Source organism: Drosophila sechellia, chromosome 2R (assembly GCF_004382195.2).
Source record: "Drosophila sechellia strain sech25 chromosome 2R, ASM438219v1, whole genome shotgun sequence".
NCBI classification, from domain to species: Eukaryota; Metazoa; Arthropoda; class Insecta; order Diptera; family Drosophilidae; genus Drosophila; species Drosophila sechellia.
Window position 1 is genome coordinate 13,032,291 of NC_045950.1, and position 17,719 is coordinate 13,050,009.

Consider the following 17,719-nt stretch of genomic DNA (forward strand, 5'->3'; position numbering starts at 1 on the left):
CGGGCCATATATACCTCTATAGCACCTATATAAGATAATGGGACGGGGGGATCGGCCGAGACAGGGGTCGATGTTGAGGTGGGTGTGCGTGGCGGCGTTATCATTGATTGCGTACAAATTAACATTTATGCGTCCGTTAGCGCTAGATAATCTTATCGTGAATTTGCAACAATTAGATAGACGTGTCCAGCAGTCGCTGCCAAATCCTCCTCTTCACCCAGTCAGTCAGTCAGTGAACAACATGGCCAGTCATCGAATCATCCAATCTGTCATGTACGCCGGCAATTTCACCAGCTCAGAATCCGGCTGGGTAATCGGCCAGGAGCACGGAATGCAGCATAGCGATGAGTGCATCTTCCAAAGACGGAAGCCCACGGTTGTACTCTTTGTGCTCTACGGACTGGCCGTGCCCACCTTGTCCGCCTTTGGACTGTGTACGAACTTTATCAACGCCGTGGTATTCATGCGTCCCAAGATGACGCCATCGGCCTTCAGTTACCTGGCGGCCCTTTCGTGGATGGACTGCATCTCGTGCCTGCTCATCACATTGACTGCTCTGTCCAGGAGCTATTTCTACAGCAGTCCCACATGGATTACCTACGACTATCAGTGGCAAACGCCACTCTTTGGCATCAGCACTGGCGGAGCGAACCTTATCCTAGCGTGTCTGAGCCTGGATAGATTCATCTATCTGTCCAGTTTTAAAAGGAACAACGGGGCCCCGCGATTTTGTCGCCGAAAGGTGGCTCGCTGCATCATCGTGGTGGCAATAGGCATATCCATCGTGGTCAATATGCCATACTTTTTCGTCTTCTACGTTAGCGACTCGGGGACTTGTCACGTCACAGAATTTTACTACACAAAGTGAGTTTAACTGGAATGGGAGTAAGTGGACATATGTTCTCATGGAGTTTCTCTTTTGGCTGCAGTTTTTATAAAGTTCAAAACTGGTTCACCTTCGCCTTGTTGGCCCTTCTGCCAGCCATATTCCTGCTCATCGGCAATGGAGCTATTATTATAGCCTTCCGGAAGTGGACGAAGCAAAGTCGAATATGCCAGGCTAACAACCCCGCTGCCAATAGCCGCACCACTGCCAAGCGATATCAGGTATACAATAAACATAAATACGACTGGAAAACGTAATTCTTGAATTTATATTTTATTTTATCTATTCGCATAAACATTGAAACGCTTTGCAGCACCAAATGAAGTTGACAATCAGCATAGTGATTGTGATTACATTGTACCTCTTTGGCGAACTTCCCGCACACATGACGTCCAGAAAGAGCTCGTTAAATCTTTTATTCGGTGGTGATACCAACAAGGTGGATGACTCCTTCATTGAGCAGCTGGAGGTGATCTGCATAACATTGAATGCACTGCAGTTGTCGCTGAACATAGTTGTCTATGCCGTGATCAATCCATCGTTTATTCCCGAGTTTTTCCTGTGCCTCAAGGGAACCTCCGATGTGTGCTTCGGTTTGTGTTGTTTCCGGGCTGTAAAAAGGACATGGAGACGCTGCCAGGACAAGAGAAAGCAGAAGGCCACGGCGGAGGAGCGGGTGGTGAGCAGTGTGACTCCACAACATCTGCCACCAGATGAGGCATTGCCATGCGGTTGCGAAAGTTGGGCCAGTGACTCCAGCTGCAAGATCAATGGCCATTGCAAGACGGCAGTGGGTACATTCACCATGAAGGATTCCGAGCAGGACGAAGGAAGTCATAGCCACCATGAGTCGGAGGTTTTCTACACCAGATCTAGCGCCTGCCTGCACACAAAGGATTCCGCACCCGACGAGGAATCCATATTCAATTCTAGCTTTATAATTATAACTTAAGCTAACTTATTCCGCATACGTAACTAGAATTAAGACTAATAATTTATATGCGCATTGTGCTATAGCGATTAAACAAACGGTTCCATATCTTATTGGTGAATCCACGCGCTGCCTCCTCATCGCCATCAAACACCTTGTAGTAGGAGTGCCCGGGTTGAATCTTGTGTATCACTATACTCATCATTCCTTTACCCAGCTTCTCATCAGCGTGCAATTTTCGTACCATGATGTGTCTTTTAGTATTATTCCCATGGATGTTGGTTGCGTTGCTTGTAGCATTCTGTTGAGTCTGAACTTGAACAAGAACAATACTGCAGACTAAACTGAATACAAAGAACTGATGAAGATACATCTTCAGGTTGATGTTAACCCTGTGAATCCCAAATGGTAACTATTCAACTAACAGAGAGAATGAAGCTGACTCCGAAAAAGGGTCTTACAGCTGAGCAAATAGTTTGAAGTTTGACAAATGATTAACCATTAACAGACAGAACAGAATGTTTCAAACCAGTTTTTCTTTAATAAGGTAGGCATAACTCCTTTTACTTGGAAAACAAATAAATGGCCACTATGAGACCATACAGACCCAAGACCTCGGCAAATATCAATATTAGAATGATGGCCACAAAGAGTTTTGGCTGCTGGGCAGATGCACGAACTCCAGCTTCACCCACCACACCAATAGCAATACCAGCTCCCATCCCAGAGACTCCCACCGCCAGTCCAGCACTGAGGTTTAGGAAACCCTTGTAGGCGCTATAGGGGCTGCTGAGGGATCCAGCAAGCAGGACCGCAATCACCAGTCCATAAATGGCTATAATGCCAGCCATGACCACTGGAACAATCGCCTTCATGATCAGCTGCGGATGCTTGATTGACATCGAAGAGATTCCCACCGAAGCCTTCGCTGTTCCATAGGCGGCTCCCAATGTTGAAAAGACAATGGCGCACACGGCTCCCAGGATGCAAAAGAAGGATGCGTATTGCGGTTCATCCAACGAGAGCTCCGGAGCATTCATATTTTAGTCTTACGTCGTACTTCTCAAAGGAACAATTCCAGGTTTGTTTAGGTTCTCAAATGCGAATACGTTTGAAGTTCCCACACAAGGTGGATTGATAATACATCAGATACATCTTAAAAATTCTTAAAACATTTTCATATATTTACAGTCTTTAAGAAAATGCAAAACAATGTGCTCGTTAACCAAAACTATAGAATAGAATAATAAAATTCAAACAATGCGTCCTTCTTATCATCTAGCTGGGCACCAAAATATTAAATTCATAGTTTAAATATATCTATTAATAGTCAATTTCAACGTAAAGTAGATTTCAAAATATTCAAATTTTTAATAATAAAACAAAGTATTCTGAAGGGAATTTTTGTATGCTTAAATAGGTAATCAGTACAACAAAGAATTGCCTTCAAAACCTATTGTTTATAGCTAATGGGATAAACCATTTCGTTTATATACAGTTATTATTATAGTATCCTATTTCAGATTGGATTATAATACAAAAAAGAACATCTTATAGAAACCTCACTTTCCCTGCAATTTGGACAGAAAGTCCATAAGAAACTGATGCCTACTACGTAGTTCTTCTATACTGCGATTCTTTAGCTTGGCGCGCATACGCCGAATGAGCTGCTCTCGATCCCGTGCCCCTATTTTCATTTCGATCAGGATTACTTTGTCCTCTTCACGAGTCCAAGGTGCCGAGTGGGAACTACCAGAACTATCAGGGTGCAATGTGCTGGCAGTTAATGCCGATGCTGATTCCGATCTACCATCTGCGGTGGTGCAGTTCGCCAGCGTGGCTACAACATCCAGCTTGCAGTCCTCATCGCTATCGAATTGTGTTGTGATCACGTGCTGTGGTGTGTTGCCAGCACTTAATTGCAGTGGCTCCAGCTCCTCCTCCGATTGATCTATGTCCATTCTGAGATCTGTACGGAAAGGCATATTCTCGGCACTTTCATCCAGGCTGTCGACCTCGATTTTCGTAATATCTTCAGAGCTGCATTGGTTTGGAGGTTGATGCTTGGCTTGCGCAATAATTCGAATGCCCGCCTTTGTATCTGCTGCATCCCGCACGCTCTCCTGATCGATCAGTGTGCGCAAGCGCTTTGCACACTCAATGGCTGGCGAAGATGAAGGCTGAGACTCATGGATAACGACCATTGGCTGATTATTGGCACGTTGTCTGTTTTGAGTTTGATTAAGAGGAGATCGGATCTTCTTTGTAGGTGACTTTCGTTTGTCGACTTGAGGAGAACTGTTGGTGGCTGCCGATAAGGGACTCAATCCCGAATTGTTAAATGCTGATTGCTTGCGTGGGGATATTTCACCAAAGTTTATGGCAGTTTTTTTGGCGTGCGGATGATGGGATTGGTGAGAGTTGCCCACATTGGGCGTACTGGTCGATGCATTGGTAAAGCTTGAGTTGCTATACAAGCCGGGGTTCAATCTGATTGCATGCGCTCTTAAGCCTGCCTCATCGCACATCTCAATAGATGAGCAGCTGTTCTGCTCATCACCCGTGGTATCAATAATCAAAGCGCGGCTGGCATCATCTTCCTCACTCCGATCCGCGCCATCGTCGCTATCTGTATTGGCAGCCATACTAAGAAGTTTTTCTCCCTGCGCTCGAATACCATGGGCGCAGTTTAGCGAGTCACTTGAGACGGGTGGCGCGTCATAAGATTGTTCATTGTAAATACTGGCAGCCATAAAAGACAGTTTGGCTGGCAATTGGATTTTGGCTCCATAAAATATGCGACCATTGATATACTTTAAGTGACAACCAGGTTTACTTGGCGTAGGTACATCTGTAAACTCTTGAATAGTTTCCGTATATTCTCCCGTTGTATTGTTTTGAACGTCATGCAGATTTATGGTCTCTACAGGAGAAAGGATTCTGGAAATAAAAGAAAATGTTACATTTAATCAATCTCGAGTATTTTGTTTAACACTCTTACCTTTTTGGTGGTTTTCCCTGGGGGAATTGTTGCACAAACCAATCGACCAGAAATTGATTGCCCTTGAGCAAGGGCATTATTTTGTTCTCAACTTTTTTCATGCTAACATTAGGCATTTCGGCCAACTCGTTTAGGCAGGTATAAATCTTTCTGATTTGAGCTGGCTGCTTACTGAAGTAAATGTTAAGTTTGTTGATAAAGTTGGTAGCATTGCATATCATAAAGTGCTCAAAGAATTTTCCCATCTCAGCGGCCTCGGCAGGTAGCAAAAAGTTGAGGAATACTTCAGCCAGATCGGGATGATTGGGTAGCAAAATTTCTTCCACTTTCTAAGGAAACCCAAAAATTTAGAATGCAATAAGAGTAAGTCACTTAAATGATGCATACCAGATACAAAGATGAAACTTTCTCCTGCCTGGGGTCGAAGTTTTGCAAAATACTGTTGAATTTTTTGCAATCATCTAGGCGATTGGCACTCAGCAAGGCCTCCTCTACCTTTTCATAAAAATTCATAGCAAAAACTGAACATGCAAAATAATAAAATTAATAAGATTTCATTAATTGGAATTTAACTAAAACTTACTGGCATCTTTGCGATTGCTCTCTTCTATAGAGTCCGGCTGGAGCATGTGGCGAAGCATCTCCTCCTGGCGATTGGCTTTTCTCAGCTTTGCAGCCTCATCATCACTCCTGGATCTCTTTGGCTGCGCTGCCGTTTTAGGATTAGTATTGCTGCAGAACATCCTCAGATCGACCAAAAGTTGAGTGTACAGTTCTAGGGCGAAAAAACGATTGTGCACGACCTGTACCAACTCGCAGTCTTTATATTTTTCGCTGCGATGACGCAGGTAGGATTCATAGGTGGTGATTAGGGAATGACAGCGCTGGCTTAGTTTATGTCGCAAACGTTCGCGCAATATATGGTATCGACTGCGGGTTGGTGTTGACCCCTTTCGCGATTTATGTGCGGATTGAACCTTTGGCTTAAAGATTTGGTATCGCGCCCTTTTGACGTTTCTGCCTGCGACGGAAGGGGTATCCTGCACAGGCAACAGATCCGGCTGTACGGCCTCGCTGGATTCCTCCAATTCGCAGATTTTTAGACTGTGAGTGAACTCGTCTACTGTGAAGTTGATGGCTGGCGGAGCATTTTCATCTAATGGTGGAGGAGCAGGCGGCAAGGCCAGTAGACTACTGCACTCGGCGGCGGTGTATAAGCTGCGATTAATGTTCAGTACGTTCTCGGCCAGATTTCCGCCGGCCACCAAGGGCACCGAAACCCCCGAGACTCCGGGTATGTTTCCTGCGCTCGTATTCCCGCCAAAAACATAATTCACATTGATGGTGAGCTGTGGAGGTTTTTCCGCTGGGCGAGACCTCTGTGCTGGCCTTTTCTTCGGTTTGCTCTCCTTGGGTGGTTCCGAACCAGCAGCACTGCCATTGGGGACCGCAGCCAGACCAAAAGTCTCTGGCAGCAGCAGGTCCTCCCCGACCGCCTCGCGTACAAACTCCAAATATGAAGCACTGGCCACCGACGATGCTTTCGATGCTTTGAAATTGCGACGTGTGCGCTTTTGATCCCAAGTTTTCTGAAAAATTTTAGATTGAAAATTGTCCGCAATTTATAAACTCAGCGATGGCACAAGCTATGTATATTGATATCGATAACTTTGGTCGATTGTACCTAGCCACCGATGAGCAGTGATTTATTTCGTAAAATAATTCTGCCAACAATTGCTAGCAAAATGAGAATATAAGCTATAATTCATAAAATTCGGGAGAAAAAGTAATAAAGTTATATCCATGTGTACCTAATTAGGTACGGACATAGGTACATTTATGCAAATATTGCTCATCACAGACGATAATTCGCTGCCTTGCCTATCGTAATATTGACCGCACTAAAGTAAGAGCGAGAACATATTTTATTGTTTTTAAAGTAAATACCCCTTAAAACAGTTTTCAAACCAACTAATTTATACTTGTTTAAACTTTTCCAACCAGCTCAAACACTCTGCCCGTGGAAAACATCGGAATCCTGTTTATTCCCATAGAGAATCAAAACTGACCACGTCTGCACATTCCACAATGAGCAAAGTAACCTTCAAAATCACGCTAACTTCGGACCCTAAGCTTCCCTTTAAGGTGCTCAGTGTTCCGGAGGGAACTCCCTTTACGGCTGTGCTGAAATTCGCCTCTGAGGAGTTCAAGGTTCCGGCGGAGACGAGTGCCATCATCACGGACGATGGAATTGGCATTAGCCCACAGCAGACTGCTGGTAATGTGTTCCTAAAGCACGGATCCGAGCTGCGCCTCATACCCAGAGATCGAGTGGGCCACCAACTAAGCTAGTTTTCCTAATCCCTTCTTATTTACCCTTTGAGATTTTGACCCTTTTTTATGCTTATTAAATGTTAAACAGTGTACCCGATAATAATCCATTGTGTTCCTTACCTCAATGTAGTATTGCCAGCCACTGGGAAGCTCCATGTGACGTTCCCGCGGAGTTCTCACCACCCCATCCGCGAATCCCCAAAGGATGGCGTTAGCGGGTGGAGCTCGACGACGTTCAAAGAAATACTTCACTGGATTGTACTGTTTTGAGTTGCGTAGCTCACTGATTTTCAAGAAAATTCGGCGGGCACTCTTTCCACAAATTGTATCCTTAATCATTCGCTTACTAGCAACACGAATGGGATCTGCACCTTTGCGTAGTTGCCTTTGGGTTTTTCCCATTAATGCCAAGTGCTTTTCCAGGCCAATGGCAATAAGCTGATATTCGGAGGGTGCGTAAGCGGTGGTTTTAGTCAGTTTCGGTTGAAACGCCATCCGGGGTAGGTACTGAGGATACATAAACACCCGGCTATTCAGCATGAGATCCATAATTCGAGGCGCCAGCCTGGGAACCTGACGCGTGTGGCCATCACTAAAATAATAAATACAAGTTGTACAGCAGAATGTTTTGTTTAAAGTTTCACCAACTTACGTCAGATCCGTTTCCTTGTTGATGAAGTCCATCATCTTCTCGTTCTCCTCCTTAAACTCATCACTGCACAGATCATGTTCCCACTTTCTAACCAGCTGAACCGCCTCCTGCAGATTCCAGCAATTAAAACTGGGATCTTTAGTTGCCATTTTGTGCAATTCTTCCAACATTTCCTTGGGCTTCTTGGCCATGGGGTACAACGTAGGATGGGAGTAGGTTTGCAGATAGCTTTGACTGAGCAACTGCGTGTGAATGCGAAGCTGCTGCTGAAGCATATCATGTTGAGACAGGGTAAATCCCCTGCTCTTGGCGAGATGATTGAAGTTCACTGGCTCTACGCTTTGCAGGCTCTCAAACTTTTCCTCATACTCCGAGTATATATGTTTCCTAACCGAGATGTATTCCCAGGTGAAGTTCGTATCAAATGGTTTTTTATAACGATCTGCATTGCTTGCATCTACAACGGGGGGTTGCATTGGATGCAAGCTAGAAAAGTTCTGCAGGGACTCTTCAGTCAATGGAAGACCAACAGTTGAATCATTGGCTACAACTTTGGCGATTTGGAAGCAATTTGGTTGTCCAGGTATTGGAACCGCTATTAGTTCTGGAGGAGCAGTCAGGGCCTCAGAAGGTATATTTACCACATTGCAAGCGGATCCACGAGTTTCCTCCTGCAGCACAGCCACGGGGACAGGCACACCCATGCCCATATCGATTCCTTCGCAATTAGGCGGCATTAGATTAGGTTGAAAAACAGGTAGATCCTGCTGATTAGCATTTATCTGCTGCCCATCGAAATCAATGTTACGGGATACTTGATCAATTGGAAGCACAGAAACGTTGGCACTTTCAACGAATTTTTGAGGTGTTTCCAATTCAATCGATTCCAGAGAGACTCCCTCTTCCAGCAAACCAGCAAACAGCTCAGAGACCAGGTCAGTTAACTCTTTTTTGGAGATATTCACATCGCGCAGTTCCTCGGCGTTCTCATATTCCGATTCCAAGTGATCAGCGGCCACATATTCTGGATCGTTAATAGGATCATCATCGTCGCCCTGGATCGTATTGTCTGTAAGTTATTAAAGTTAGGAAGACCATAAAAGCATCCATTGATACTACCTACTTAAAGGCTTTGTAAAGTCATTGAGGAACTGCATCCAATCCGCATCGTTGGCGGTCATTTCGTTCTCCACCACATCGCTAGGCTCCACGTCCGGCGGAACGAATTCCGACTGCAAATCCTCAATGGTAGTTTGCTGCAAACAAAATTTGGAGCGCGTTCTGGTTGCAATCCTAAGATCCTCTCTATCCTGCAAATTTTTTTCAAACGGCACCTTGAAACAACCGTCATCAGAGAACTTTACAGGAGATTCCTCATTGGCAGTAAGAGGAGTTTGAGGCGTGCAAGGATTGGAGTCAAAATCCGATGCTGTAGTGTTAGGATCATCATCGGACTGATAATAAAAGAATAATTAGTATTGAGCAACGATCAATTTGCCTCGATGTTTATACTCACATGAAAGTCCTCCTCCTTGAACGTATACTCCTCGTCCTCCTCATCAGAGTGCAAATCCTCACGTATTAGAGCCTCTATGCCATTATTGTCGGTGGAAGTTTCATTGAGATGGGGCAGCGAGATCCCAGGTGTGCAGTTCAGTTCCCGAGCTTTGGCTCGCGTGAGCTTGGGCACAGATGGAGTGTCCGTTATTATAATGGCACCCCGCTTTTGCTGCTCCGCCGACTCCAACTTCTCGCGCGCCAGCTCGTCCTCCGCCTTCAAGGTGACTAATGCCAAGACATGATCGTTGCGCACCACCTTCCGGACCACCTTTTGCATGTCCTCGGCGCTGATGGAGTTCTTCTTGGCGACTTTCCGTAGCCGGCGATCGATCTCCTTGGCATCCTCATCGACCTGCGAGTCCAGGCTCTGGCGTTCCACTCGTTTGCGCTTTCGCAGTCTTCGCGGCGTCGAGCTAGTGCTCCTTGCGGAGTCCGACTTTTTTGCACTGCTCGGCATTGCGACACTTCATTTATGAGTGAAATTTCAGCTTAAATTCAACCCAACTGCAAAACAAAAGCGGCAGTGTTTTTAGGAAATGCCGCCACTATAATGTGCCATATCTATTAGAGGTGGGGCAATCAACGATATTAGTTTGACAGTGTCGATTGCAATTCAGCTGACGTGTAAACTGCTTAATTTTAAATTAAATTATTAGGCAGTATTGTATAAAATATTAATAATTTGAGTGCAACGAGAATTAAGTGTACATATTAATTTATTTCAGCTTGTTAAATATATTATTTTCGTATCGATAATATATCGACATTGACTACTGCTTTCTCAAACCCTCTGGTCACACCATGCTCTGCTTTTCCGGGCTTCTGCCCAAAAATAATATATAATAATAAAACCGCTTCACAAAGTAAATGTCACCAAAAAGGAGGGAAGTTCAAGAGGCAACCCAAGAGCAAAACTGCCATTTTCCCGCCGCACGAGTGTCCAGGCCAGAAGATCCGTCCACATCGTTTTAGCTGTGAGGTATGTGAGGCCCTCGACTTGATATGAATCACATGCCCGCCGAATGATAATCGACTCCACCCAAGCCCTAGAAATCTGAAATGACAGAGAAGGTGACTAAACTGGCGCTGGCCAGTCGCCTTATCGTCCTTCTGGTACAATTGGTCGCCAACGGAGCCCTGCCAGAGCACAGACCAGATGTATTCCGGATGCCGGTTTCGCCAGATCAGAATGCCTCCTGGATAGACAAGATTATTAAGCGCTGCTTGGGCGGATTAAGGCACTGGGATGGAGAATACTATCTGCATATAGCCGATAATCTGTACAGCTACGAAAACACGTTGGCCTTCTATCCACTGTATCCGGTTGTGGTGCGTCATGTGGCACAGGCCGTGGAGGCCATGGGGATTTCTTTATCACAGGAATCTATCCTACTGGTGGTGGCCGTAGCTCTGAACCTGTGGCTCTTTTGCGAGTCGGCTAATCTGCTGTTTCAGCTCACCCAAGTATTGTTCAACGACCTAAACAAGAGCTGGAATGCGGCCCTAATCTTCTGCTTTAATCCGGCCACCATTTTCTTCACCGCCGCCTACTCAGAGACATTTTTCGCCTTCTCCAGCCTTCATCTGATGCTGGAGTGCTTGAAGCCGACGGGTAGCTTCCGATTTCTGCGTTTGGGAACCGCCTTAGGCGCCTGCTTAGTGTGCCGCTCAAATGGATTAATCACCTTGGGATACCCGCTCTACTTCTTCGGACGCCACCTGCTACTCAAGAACAAGGAGCCCAACACCTGCATGCAGCTGACACAAATGACGCTGACAATTCTGGGAGCCATTGGGATACTGCACACCTACTATTTCTACATATACAGGCTCTACTGTCTGCCGTCTATAAGGCCAAACCATCCGCAGCACATTGTGGACTACGCAGTGGAGCGGAAGTACCTATTGTCTGGCCAAGGCTCTGAAGGATCACCCTGGTGCCAGTACACGTTGCCGTTCCCCTACACTTACGTGCAGTCGCACTACTGGGATGTGGGCTTCCTGCGATACTACAAGTGGAAACAGCTGCCCAACTTCTTGCTGGCCCTGCCCATGCTGAGTTTCATGCACTGGCATTGCTACGACTACATGCACCACACGGCCAAAGCGGTCTGGGTAAAACTTAAGCCCTCTGGCTACAAGGAGCTGATTAGGGACCACACCATATTCCCTTTCGTGCTGCACGCTGCGTTTCTCACCCTTGTCTGCACCTTCTACGTCCACATCCAAGTGTCCACCCGCCTTCTGGCCTCGGCCACACCTGTTTTCTACTGGTTTGCCGCTGACCACATGCCCAAGACACTGGCCCAACTAAGGCTGCGTTCGAAGGCAGGAGCTCTCTTTGTATGGTGCACCACTTATAGTTTGGTGGGCACGGTGCTATTCAGCAATAATTACCCGTGGACGTGAGCTAAATGATTGAAGTAGAAGGAGCAATATAACTCGCTGGTTGCCAAAGAGACTGTTCATCCGCATGGATTTCTTTATTAGTGTGTAAATAATCGTCCAAGTTCTCAAAATTCAATTGATAATTGTTGAGGCGCTCAAAAGTATTGGTTTCCCATTTAAATTTCCATATATATTATAAAAAAAATGAAAAATAAAAATTGTTGACCATTTTAGAAATAATTGTAATGTTTGTTTTTTCTTACTGTTACATAAGTTTACATTTTTCTAACCATTACAAAATTATGCGTTTAAAATTGGCGCTTCGTTTTTGAAACTTGGTATATAAGATATAATTATGTATTCCTAGTATTTTCCAAACCTAAACGGTCACACTCAGAATCAGCTGTTTTGGGTGGCTAACCAAAACAACAAAGAATTTGTTTGAGAAAATTGTTTATTACTTCTTATCCGCGGATTAAAGAGTACTCGTCATGGATGGGCATCTGCGCCTGCACAAGGTAGGCGACTACGCCGCACCGAGTCTCCAGGAGAAGGCCAGCAAGGCGGGCGGCAACATGGAACAGCTTTCGGGCGTGATGATAATCATTATAATCAGCGGTGGAGTACTTACTTGCTTGATGCTGTTCATCTTTGCCAAGCGGCAGATTATGCGCTTCCAGCTGCGCGGACGTCGTGGGCCCCACGTTCCTGTAGGCAATGATGCCAAGAAGGCGCTAAGGAGAGAGATTGAGCGGCGCCTGGACTGCATCCAGAAAATCACGCAGGAGCCGAAGCTGCTGTGGGACGATGGCGACAAGTATATCGTTCAGCCGGAGCAGGAGTCACCATTGCCACCCTACTACTACCGCATGAAGGCGGTTGATGACGTGAAACTGCTAGAATCCGAAATAGCGAGGGCGGACGGTAGCTCTCGACATTCTCCTGAGAGCTTGAGGGCCTTTTTGCTGACCACTTTATCGGTGACGCTGAACGGAGCAGGGCAGCGGATGATTCACCAATACTGCGATATGTACGAACATGCTCGGCACGATCCGAATGAGTTCGGAAAGGATGAGTACAAGGCGTATCATCATTTGCTGCTGAAGCTGATGGAGGCGTATGTGAACTAGAAGGGACAATTTGTTAAACTTTTCAATGACAATGAACTTTGCTTTTACCTTTCAGATCCAAACAGCTAAAGAACTACAACTCTCGTAAGGCATCGCCTGCTCGAACGCCCAGGAAACAGACCAAAATGCATTCCCTGCTGGATCCTGCGCGCCTGCGTCCGCCCACGACATTGGAAAATGTACAGCCCAGCAGTGAACTTACGACTGGACAGCACGCCAAGGTTAATTTGACTCTGGGTCTGCAGGGCGGTGGTGGTGGTGGCGGTGGCGATGGTCCCGCCGAGCTAGCCACAAATCCTCTTCATCTTCAAGCACCCTCCGACAGAGATCTCATTATTCGCAATAGAATTAAGACACCTACACTGGATGACATCATCGTAGAGGCGGACCACCATCAGAGCAGTGATGGAGGTGTCATGGATGACAACGAGATTAAGAGTATATCATCAATGCAGTTTCAGCGGAACTCCAGCAATGTCTAAGACAATTTCCAAAGAATCCAGACACTTTTTCTTTTGTGTCTTATGGGTTTTATGTCTGCCAGGAAAATATGGGTATACATTTTTTTGTTCTTTATTTATATGTTGGAAAAATGGCGAATAAATGCCAATTGCTATGCTACCTATTGTTTAGCCCACAAGAATTGCAAAATATGAAATTTGCGTCTAAAAACTATGGTAAAATGGATTACATTTCAATAATTTTTAAGTAAATAAAGATTTCTAAATATAAATCTAATTTAAATAAGTCTAGATTTGGTAAAAATTTTTTTTTTTTTTTTTTCTATTTCTTGTTCTTGCAAGGATCTTCCTATTTCTTGCAGGGATCATCCTTTTTCTTACAGGGATCTTCCTACTTGCAACCACCCTTTTCCTTCGCATCGCATTGGTCGACCAATTGGGCATAGAGAACCAGGTCAAGGAGACGGCACGAATATCCGGTCTCGTTATCGTACCAACTGATCAACTTGACGAAGGTATCGCTTAGGGCAATACAGGCCTTGGCATCAAAGACGGATGCAAATCGTGAGCCGTTAAAATCGGTGGACACCACCTCCTCCTCGACATACCCCAGGATTCCCTTCATTTCGCATTCGGATGCATCCTTGATGCACTTTTTGATATCATCCATTTTGGCGGGCTTAGAAAGCCTACAGGTGAGGTCCACCACCGAGACATTGGGAACTGGTACACGGAAAGCCATACCCGTGAGCTTCCCGTTCAGGTCCGGAATCACCTTGCCGACTGCTTTAGCGGCTCCTGTGGCTGCGGGTATGATGTTGGTCATGCCACTGCGTCCATCCCGCCAGAGTTTGCTGCTGGGTCCGTCGATGATCTTTTGGGTAGCTGTAGCCGCATGAACGGTGGTCATAAGGCCCTCACATATTTGAAAGTTATCGTTCACCACCTTGGCCAGAGGCGCCAGGCAATTGGTTGTGCACGAGGCATTCGAGATGATTGGTGTGCCCGGCTTGTATGTATCAAGATTCACGCCGCACACAAACATCGGAGCATCGGCAGATGGTGCCGATATGACCACCTTTTTGGCCCCACTATCCAGGTGACCTTGACAGGCTTTTAGGGTGGTAAACCTGCCGGAGCACTCCACCACCGTATGCACGCCGAGGTCGCACCATTTCACCTTCTTGACGTCCGACTCCTTGAGCAGCTTGATCTTCTTGCCATTTACAACGAGATTGTTCCCGTCGACAGAGATCTTCTGATTGAACTGTCCATGAGTGGAGTCGTATCGCAGCATGTAGGCCAGATACTTGGGATCCAGCGAGGGATCGTTGATTGCCACGATCTTGACATCTTTCCGAACTAGAGCCTGGCGGGCAAACATTCGACCGATTCGGCCAAAGCCATTGATGCCAATTCCGGACATAATGGAATTCGACTTGCAGTGTTGAAAATTTTGATGATTTTTGATACGTATTATATAACAGTTCGACTGTGTGGAAGGCTAAGATAGATATGAAAATAATTTCCCGGCTGTCCTAGATCTTTCCAGTTTATGAATCCCAGATGGATGGCAAACATACATACATAATTACGCAGCCGGGTATAAATCAATCGAAATCGACCACCTGCCAAAGCTTCTCACGAAACAAAATTACAATAACCTTCGGGAACGCCCAATCCCAATTGTCTGGAGGCCCAAGGAAGTGGGTGTGGCTGCCAAATTGCTGGCCACACACACTCACGTCCATAGAAAATCCAGCTTCAAGGGTCATTACTCACCTTTGTGTGGAATGTCTCACTCCTTCGGGACCCCACCCTTTTATACACTGTAAGAAAGTAATTTGAAATGAACATGATAAAAGCATAAGAAATCGATCCTACATATGTTGGTTTTTATGATGCATGTACTATGCTCAATACATCGAAAAGTCGAACTTGTGCGTCGTGGTCCTTTAACTTTAACTGGCTTGTTTTACTTCCTGTGGTCGATAAAAAAAGGAAAGTCCCTTTGAAAGTACCAATGTAACTATCGCCCCAAGCCTTTATTCCTGTGTGCTTTTCCTTCTTTTCGGGCATACCAGATGACGGCCATCAGCCGTAGAAATTTCCATGCCCATCTGCCCCTTGGCCCATGACTTGGCTGGAAATATATTGAATTGAAGTTTTATTCGTTCGGCTTTTAGCAGAGACCCCACTCTGCTGTCGGCATTTCCGGGGGGTGTGGGGTGTTGGAAATCGGTCTTCAACTAGCTATGACAACTTAACTTTGTTGAATATTTATGATGCTGAAGCAACAGCAGGACGGCTGGCAACATGTTGCTGGCAACATTGGGACGCCCCCGCAAAAAAAACCAACTGAGCGCAAGGACCCTCTTCAATCTCTCTCTCTCCCTCTCTAGCTTTGGCACGGAAAACTGTGCTCTCCAGGTCCTGTGTGGTGAATTTCCCATTTTGGGGTCGGCGCTGATTACGAAATTGTTGCAGTAATCGTAGGACCCGCAGTTGCAAGCCCCGGATAGCGCCAGCCCCGATTCAATGTATCATTTATGTTTGAACTGGAGATTGGAAGGTGTCGTAAATGTTAAATGCCCCACATCAAATCCCATCAAATTGAAGTTTATTTTATGTACTCCGGTCGAGCAGTGGGGGGATTCTAAGTTGTGGGCCCGGAGCCCTTGCAACTTTGTTGTGAGCCAGCTTGTTTGCTTTGGAGTCTTCGCTTACATTCCAGTTTGCTTGTCCGGCGAGTGCTACTTGAAATTTATGCGAAAAACTTTCAAATTTGAAACTTGCCCGCTGAGAAATGGGCCACACAAGCAAAGGATGCAAATCCCATTTTAAGAGCGGCTTAAGCAGAGTTCAACCTAGAGTTGAAAAATGTAAATATATGCAATAAATTTAAACACGAATCCATAATGGTAGAGTTAGTTGTAATTAAAACACCAAAGAAGGTAAGCCATAAATTATTGTGAGAGGTGACATGTTATCGCTGCTAAAGGATACGAGTATCCTTTGAAGTACTATCTACTATTTCGTGTTTGCTACAACACTCTTTATCTTAATCACAGTTTTTCAACACTCAACATTAAGAGAAATGATACTCGTTTTATATTAACTACTTTCAATCACGTTGTATTGGCAAAATAAAAATATCTTTAATAATATTTGGCGTAGCAAGCAACACTGCTCCTTTGGTTGATAAATTGAATTTTATGGTATTATAGCCGCTGGACTTGGCAATTAAACCAGAACCCTAATAAAGAATAACACTCCGGTTATCATTTCTCTTCGTGTACTGGCGCACATAAAAGATCAATGGTCAATGCTCCTCCAGGGGCTCTTTAACTTGTTGGCCGGAACAGGAGCTCCACCAAACTTGGTCTACAAGCAGGATAAATGTAGTTAAGACCGTTGCTGGCATTAAAGCAGGGCAGTGGGCTTAAGCTGACTGAAGAGGAAAACAAATCGATTGCGAAATGTTGCGGAAGTGACAATTGTTTTATTATATGTTTTTCAGCTGCGAAGGACAAAGTGCCTCCATAATTTTCACAGCTGTCAGTGCGTTGCGGACCCGCTTAGCATTGGGCAAGGAGATGAGGTTCCCCCAGCTCCGTGGCTCAGCTCCTTAGCTCCTTAGTTCCTTAGCTCCTTTGCTCCTTGGCTCCTCCTCGCTTCCTAATCGCATTGAGCTTATACATTTTCCATCATTGCCCCTGCTGTGCGGCGAGTACTGCTCTATTTTCCGGTTGTGAATAAGTGCAAAAATGTTGTTTGCCTGCTTAGCGATTATCCGGGGGATCAATATTCAGCAGCCAGCTGCAGGATCCCCTCGGCAATAGTTTCCAGGATGCGAGTGGTACGTCATCACCAAATTGAATTGTCAGGCACAATGTATGCTGCAAATTTTCGGCGGAACAAAGAGCCGTTTGGTGAACAAAAGGATAAGGAACTGGGGCCAGATCCAGCCAGGCTGTTCCATGCACTCGCATTCAAACTGACAGCTAATTGTGCGCTCAAGTGCCTAAAGGGGCGTGGCTGGGACTCGAATTCCGGACTCCCCACAAGTTGTCCTCGCCAGAACTTGGTATTAAATCAAAAAGAGGGCCAATGCGGCAGATGGAAATCGTTTACTTGCCTCTCCATTCGCCTTTCGCCTTGAAAAACTTTGCATTTTTGGCAGGTCATGAAATTCGCAACCTACGCGAATCGAATTTGAACAAAAAAAAAAGAAAGCGGCCATATCTTGCCAAACAAATCAATTGCAACAGAAATCCAGAATGAGAAGATTCTGTGACATGAAAGTCAACCCATTCAATGGCTTAGATATAATTCAATTTGCATTTTTGCGGATGCGGGATGACATTTTTCCGCTC

At 45.4% G+C, this 17,719-nt stretch overlaps 8 protein-coding genes across 9 annotated transcripts; 4 read left to right on the plus strand and 4 right to left on the minus strand.

Annotated features, from left to right (window-relative positions):
• Window positions 1–235: 235 nt before the first annotated feature.
• On the plus strand, window positions 236–1,925 carry LOC6609519. Its single transcript, XM_002034167.2, has 3 exons — window positions 236–864; window positions 930–1,107; window positions 1,200–1,925. Exons 1-3 carry the CDS (start codon window positions 242–244, stop codon window positions 1,836–1,838), a joined length of 1,440 nt encoding a protein of 479 aa, XP_002034203.1. The 5' UTR covers window positions 236–241; the 3' UTR covers window positions 1,839–1,925.
• On the minus strand, window positions 1,863–2,237 carry LOC116800416. Its single transcript, XM_032715240.1, has one exon. The coding sequence runs from the start codon at window positions 2,188–2,190 to the stop codon at window positions 1,882–1,884; it is 309 nt and encodes a 102-aa protein (XP_032571131.1). The 5' UTR covers window positions 2,191–2,237; the 3' UTR covers window positions 1,863–1,881.
• Window positions 2,238–2,355: 118 nt separating this feature from the next.
• On the minus strand, window positions 2,356–2,889 carry LOC6609520 (V-type proton ATPase 16 kDa proteolipid subunit). The gene has a single exon (XM_002034168.2). It carries the CDS (start codon window positions 2,855–2,857, stop codon window positions 2,381–2,383), a length of 477 nt encoding a protein of 158 aa, XP_002034204.1. The 5' UTR covers window positions 2,858–2,889; the 3' UTR covers window positions 2,356–2,380.
• A 78-nt stretch (window positions 2,890–2,967) lies between these two features.
• LOC6609522 lies at window positions 2,968–9,821 on the minus strand. Its single transcript, XM_002034170.2, has 8 exons — window positions 9,321–9,821; window positions 8,928–9,258; window positions 7,805–8,873; window positions 7,273–7,744; window positions 5,402–6,407; window positions 5,206–5,339; window positions 4,819–5,147; window positions 2,968–4,757 (listed from the first exon to the last, which is right to left on the minus strand). Exons 1-8 carry the CDS (start codon window positions 9,819–9,821, stop codon window positions 3,380–3,382), a joined length of 5,220 nt encoding a protein of 1,739 aa, XP_002034206.2. The 3' UTR covers window positions 2,968–3,379.
• LOC116800417 (ubiquitin-fold modifier 1) lies at window positions 6,640–7,255 on the plus strand. Of its 2 annotated transcripts, none has more exons than XM_032715241.1 (2): window positions 6,640–6,724; window positions 6,823–7,255. In XM_032715241.1, exon 2 carries the CDS (start codon window positions 6,907–6,909, stop codon window positions 7,168–7,170), a length of 264 nt encoding a protein of 87 aa, XP_032571132.1. In that variant the 5' UTR covers window positions 6,640–6,724; window positions 6,823–6,906; the 3' UTR covers window positions 7,171–7,255. The 2 variants fall into 2 exon arrangements, with proteins under 2 accessions (XP_032571132.1, XP_032571133.1); XM_032715242.1 differs by having other exon boundaries at window positions 6,687–6,757.
• A 313-nt stretch (window positions 9,822–10,134) lies between the features above and the next one.
• Window positions 10,135–11,990, plus strand: LOC6609523 (GPI mannosyltransferase 2). The gene is made up of 2 exons (XM_002034171.2): window positions 10,135–10,343; window positions 10,409–11,990. The coding sequence occupies exon 2, from the start codon at window positions 10,424–10,426 to the stop codon at window positions 11,771–11,773; it is 1,350 nt and encodes a 449-aa protein (XP_002034207.1). The 5' UTR covers window positions 10,135–10,343; window positions 10,409–10,423; the 3' UTR covers window positions 11,774–11,990.
• A 159-nt stretch (window positions 11,991–12,149) lies between these two features.
• LOC6609524 (uncharacterized protein C1orf43 homolog) lies at window positions 12,150–13,525 on the plus strand. The gene is made up of 2 exons (XM_002034172.2): window positions 12,150–12,869; window positions 12,938–13,525. The coding sequence occupies exons 1-2, from the start codon at window positions 12,244–12,246 to the stop codon at window positions 13,362–13,364; spliced, it is 1,053 nt and encodes a 350-aa protein (XP_002034208.1). The 5' UTR covers window positions 12,150–12,243; the 3' UTR covers window positions 13,365–13,525.
• Window positions 13,440–14,873, minus strand: LOC6609525 (glyceraldehyde-3-phosphate dehydrogenase). The gene has a single exon (XM_002034173.2). The coding sequence runs from the start codon at window positions 14,767–14,769 to the stop codon at window positions 13,735–13,737; it is 1,035 nt and encodes a 344-aa protein (XP_002034209.1). The 5' UTR covers window positions 14,770–14,873; the 3' UTR covers window positions 13,440–13,734.
• Window positions 14,874–17,719: the final 2,846 nt, after the last annotated feature.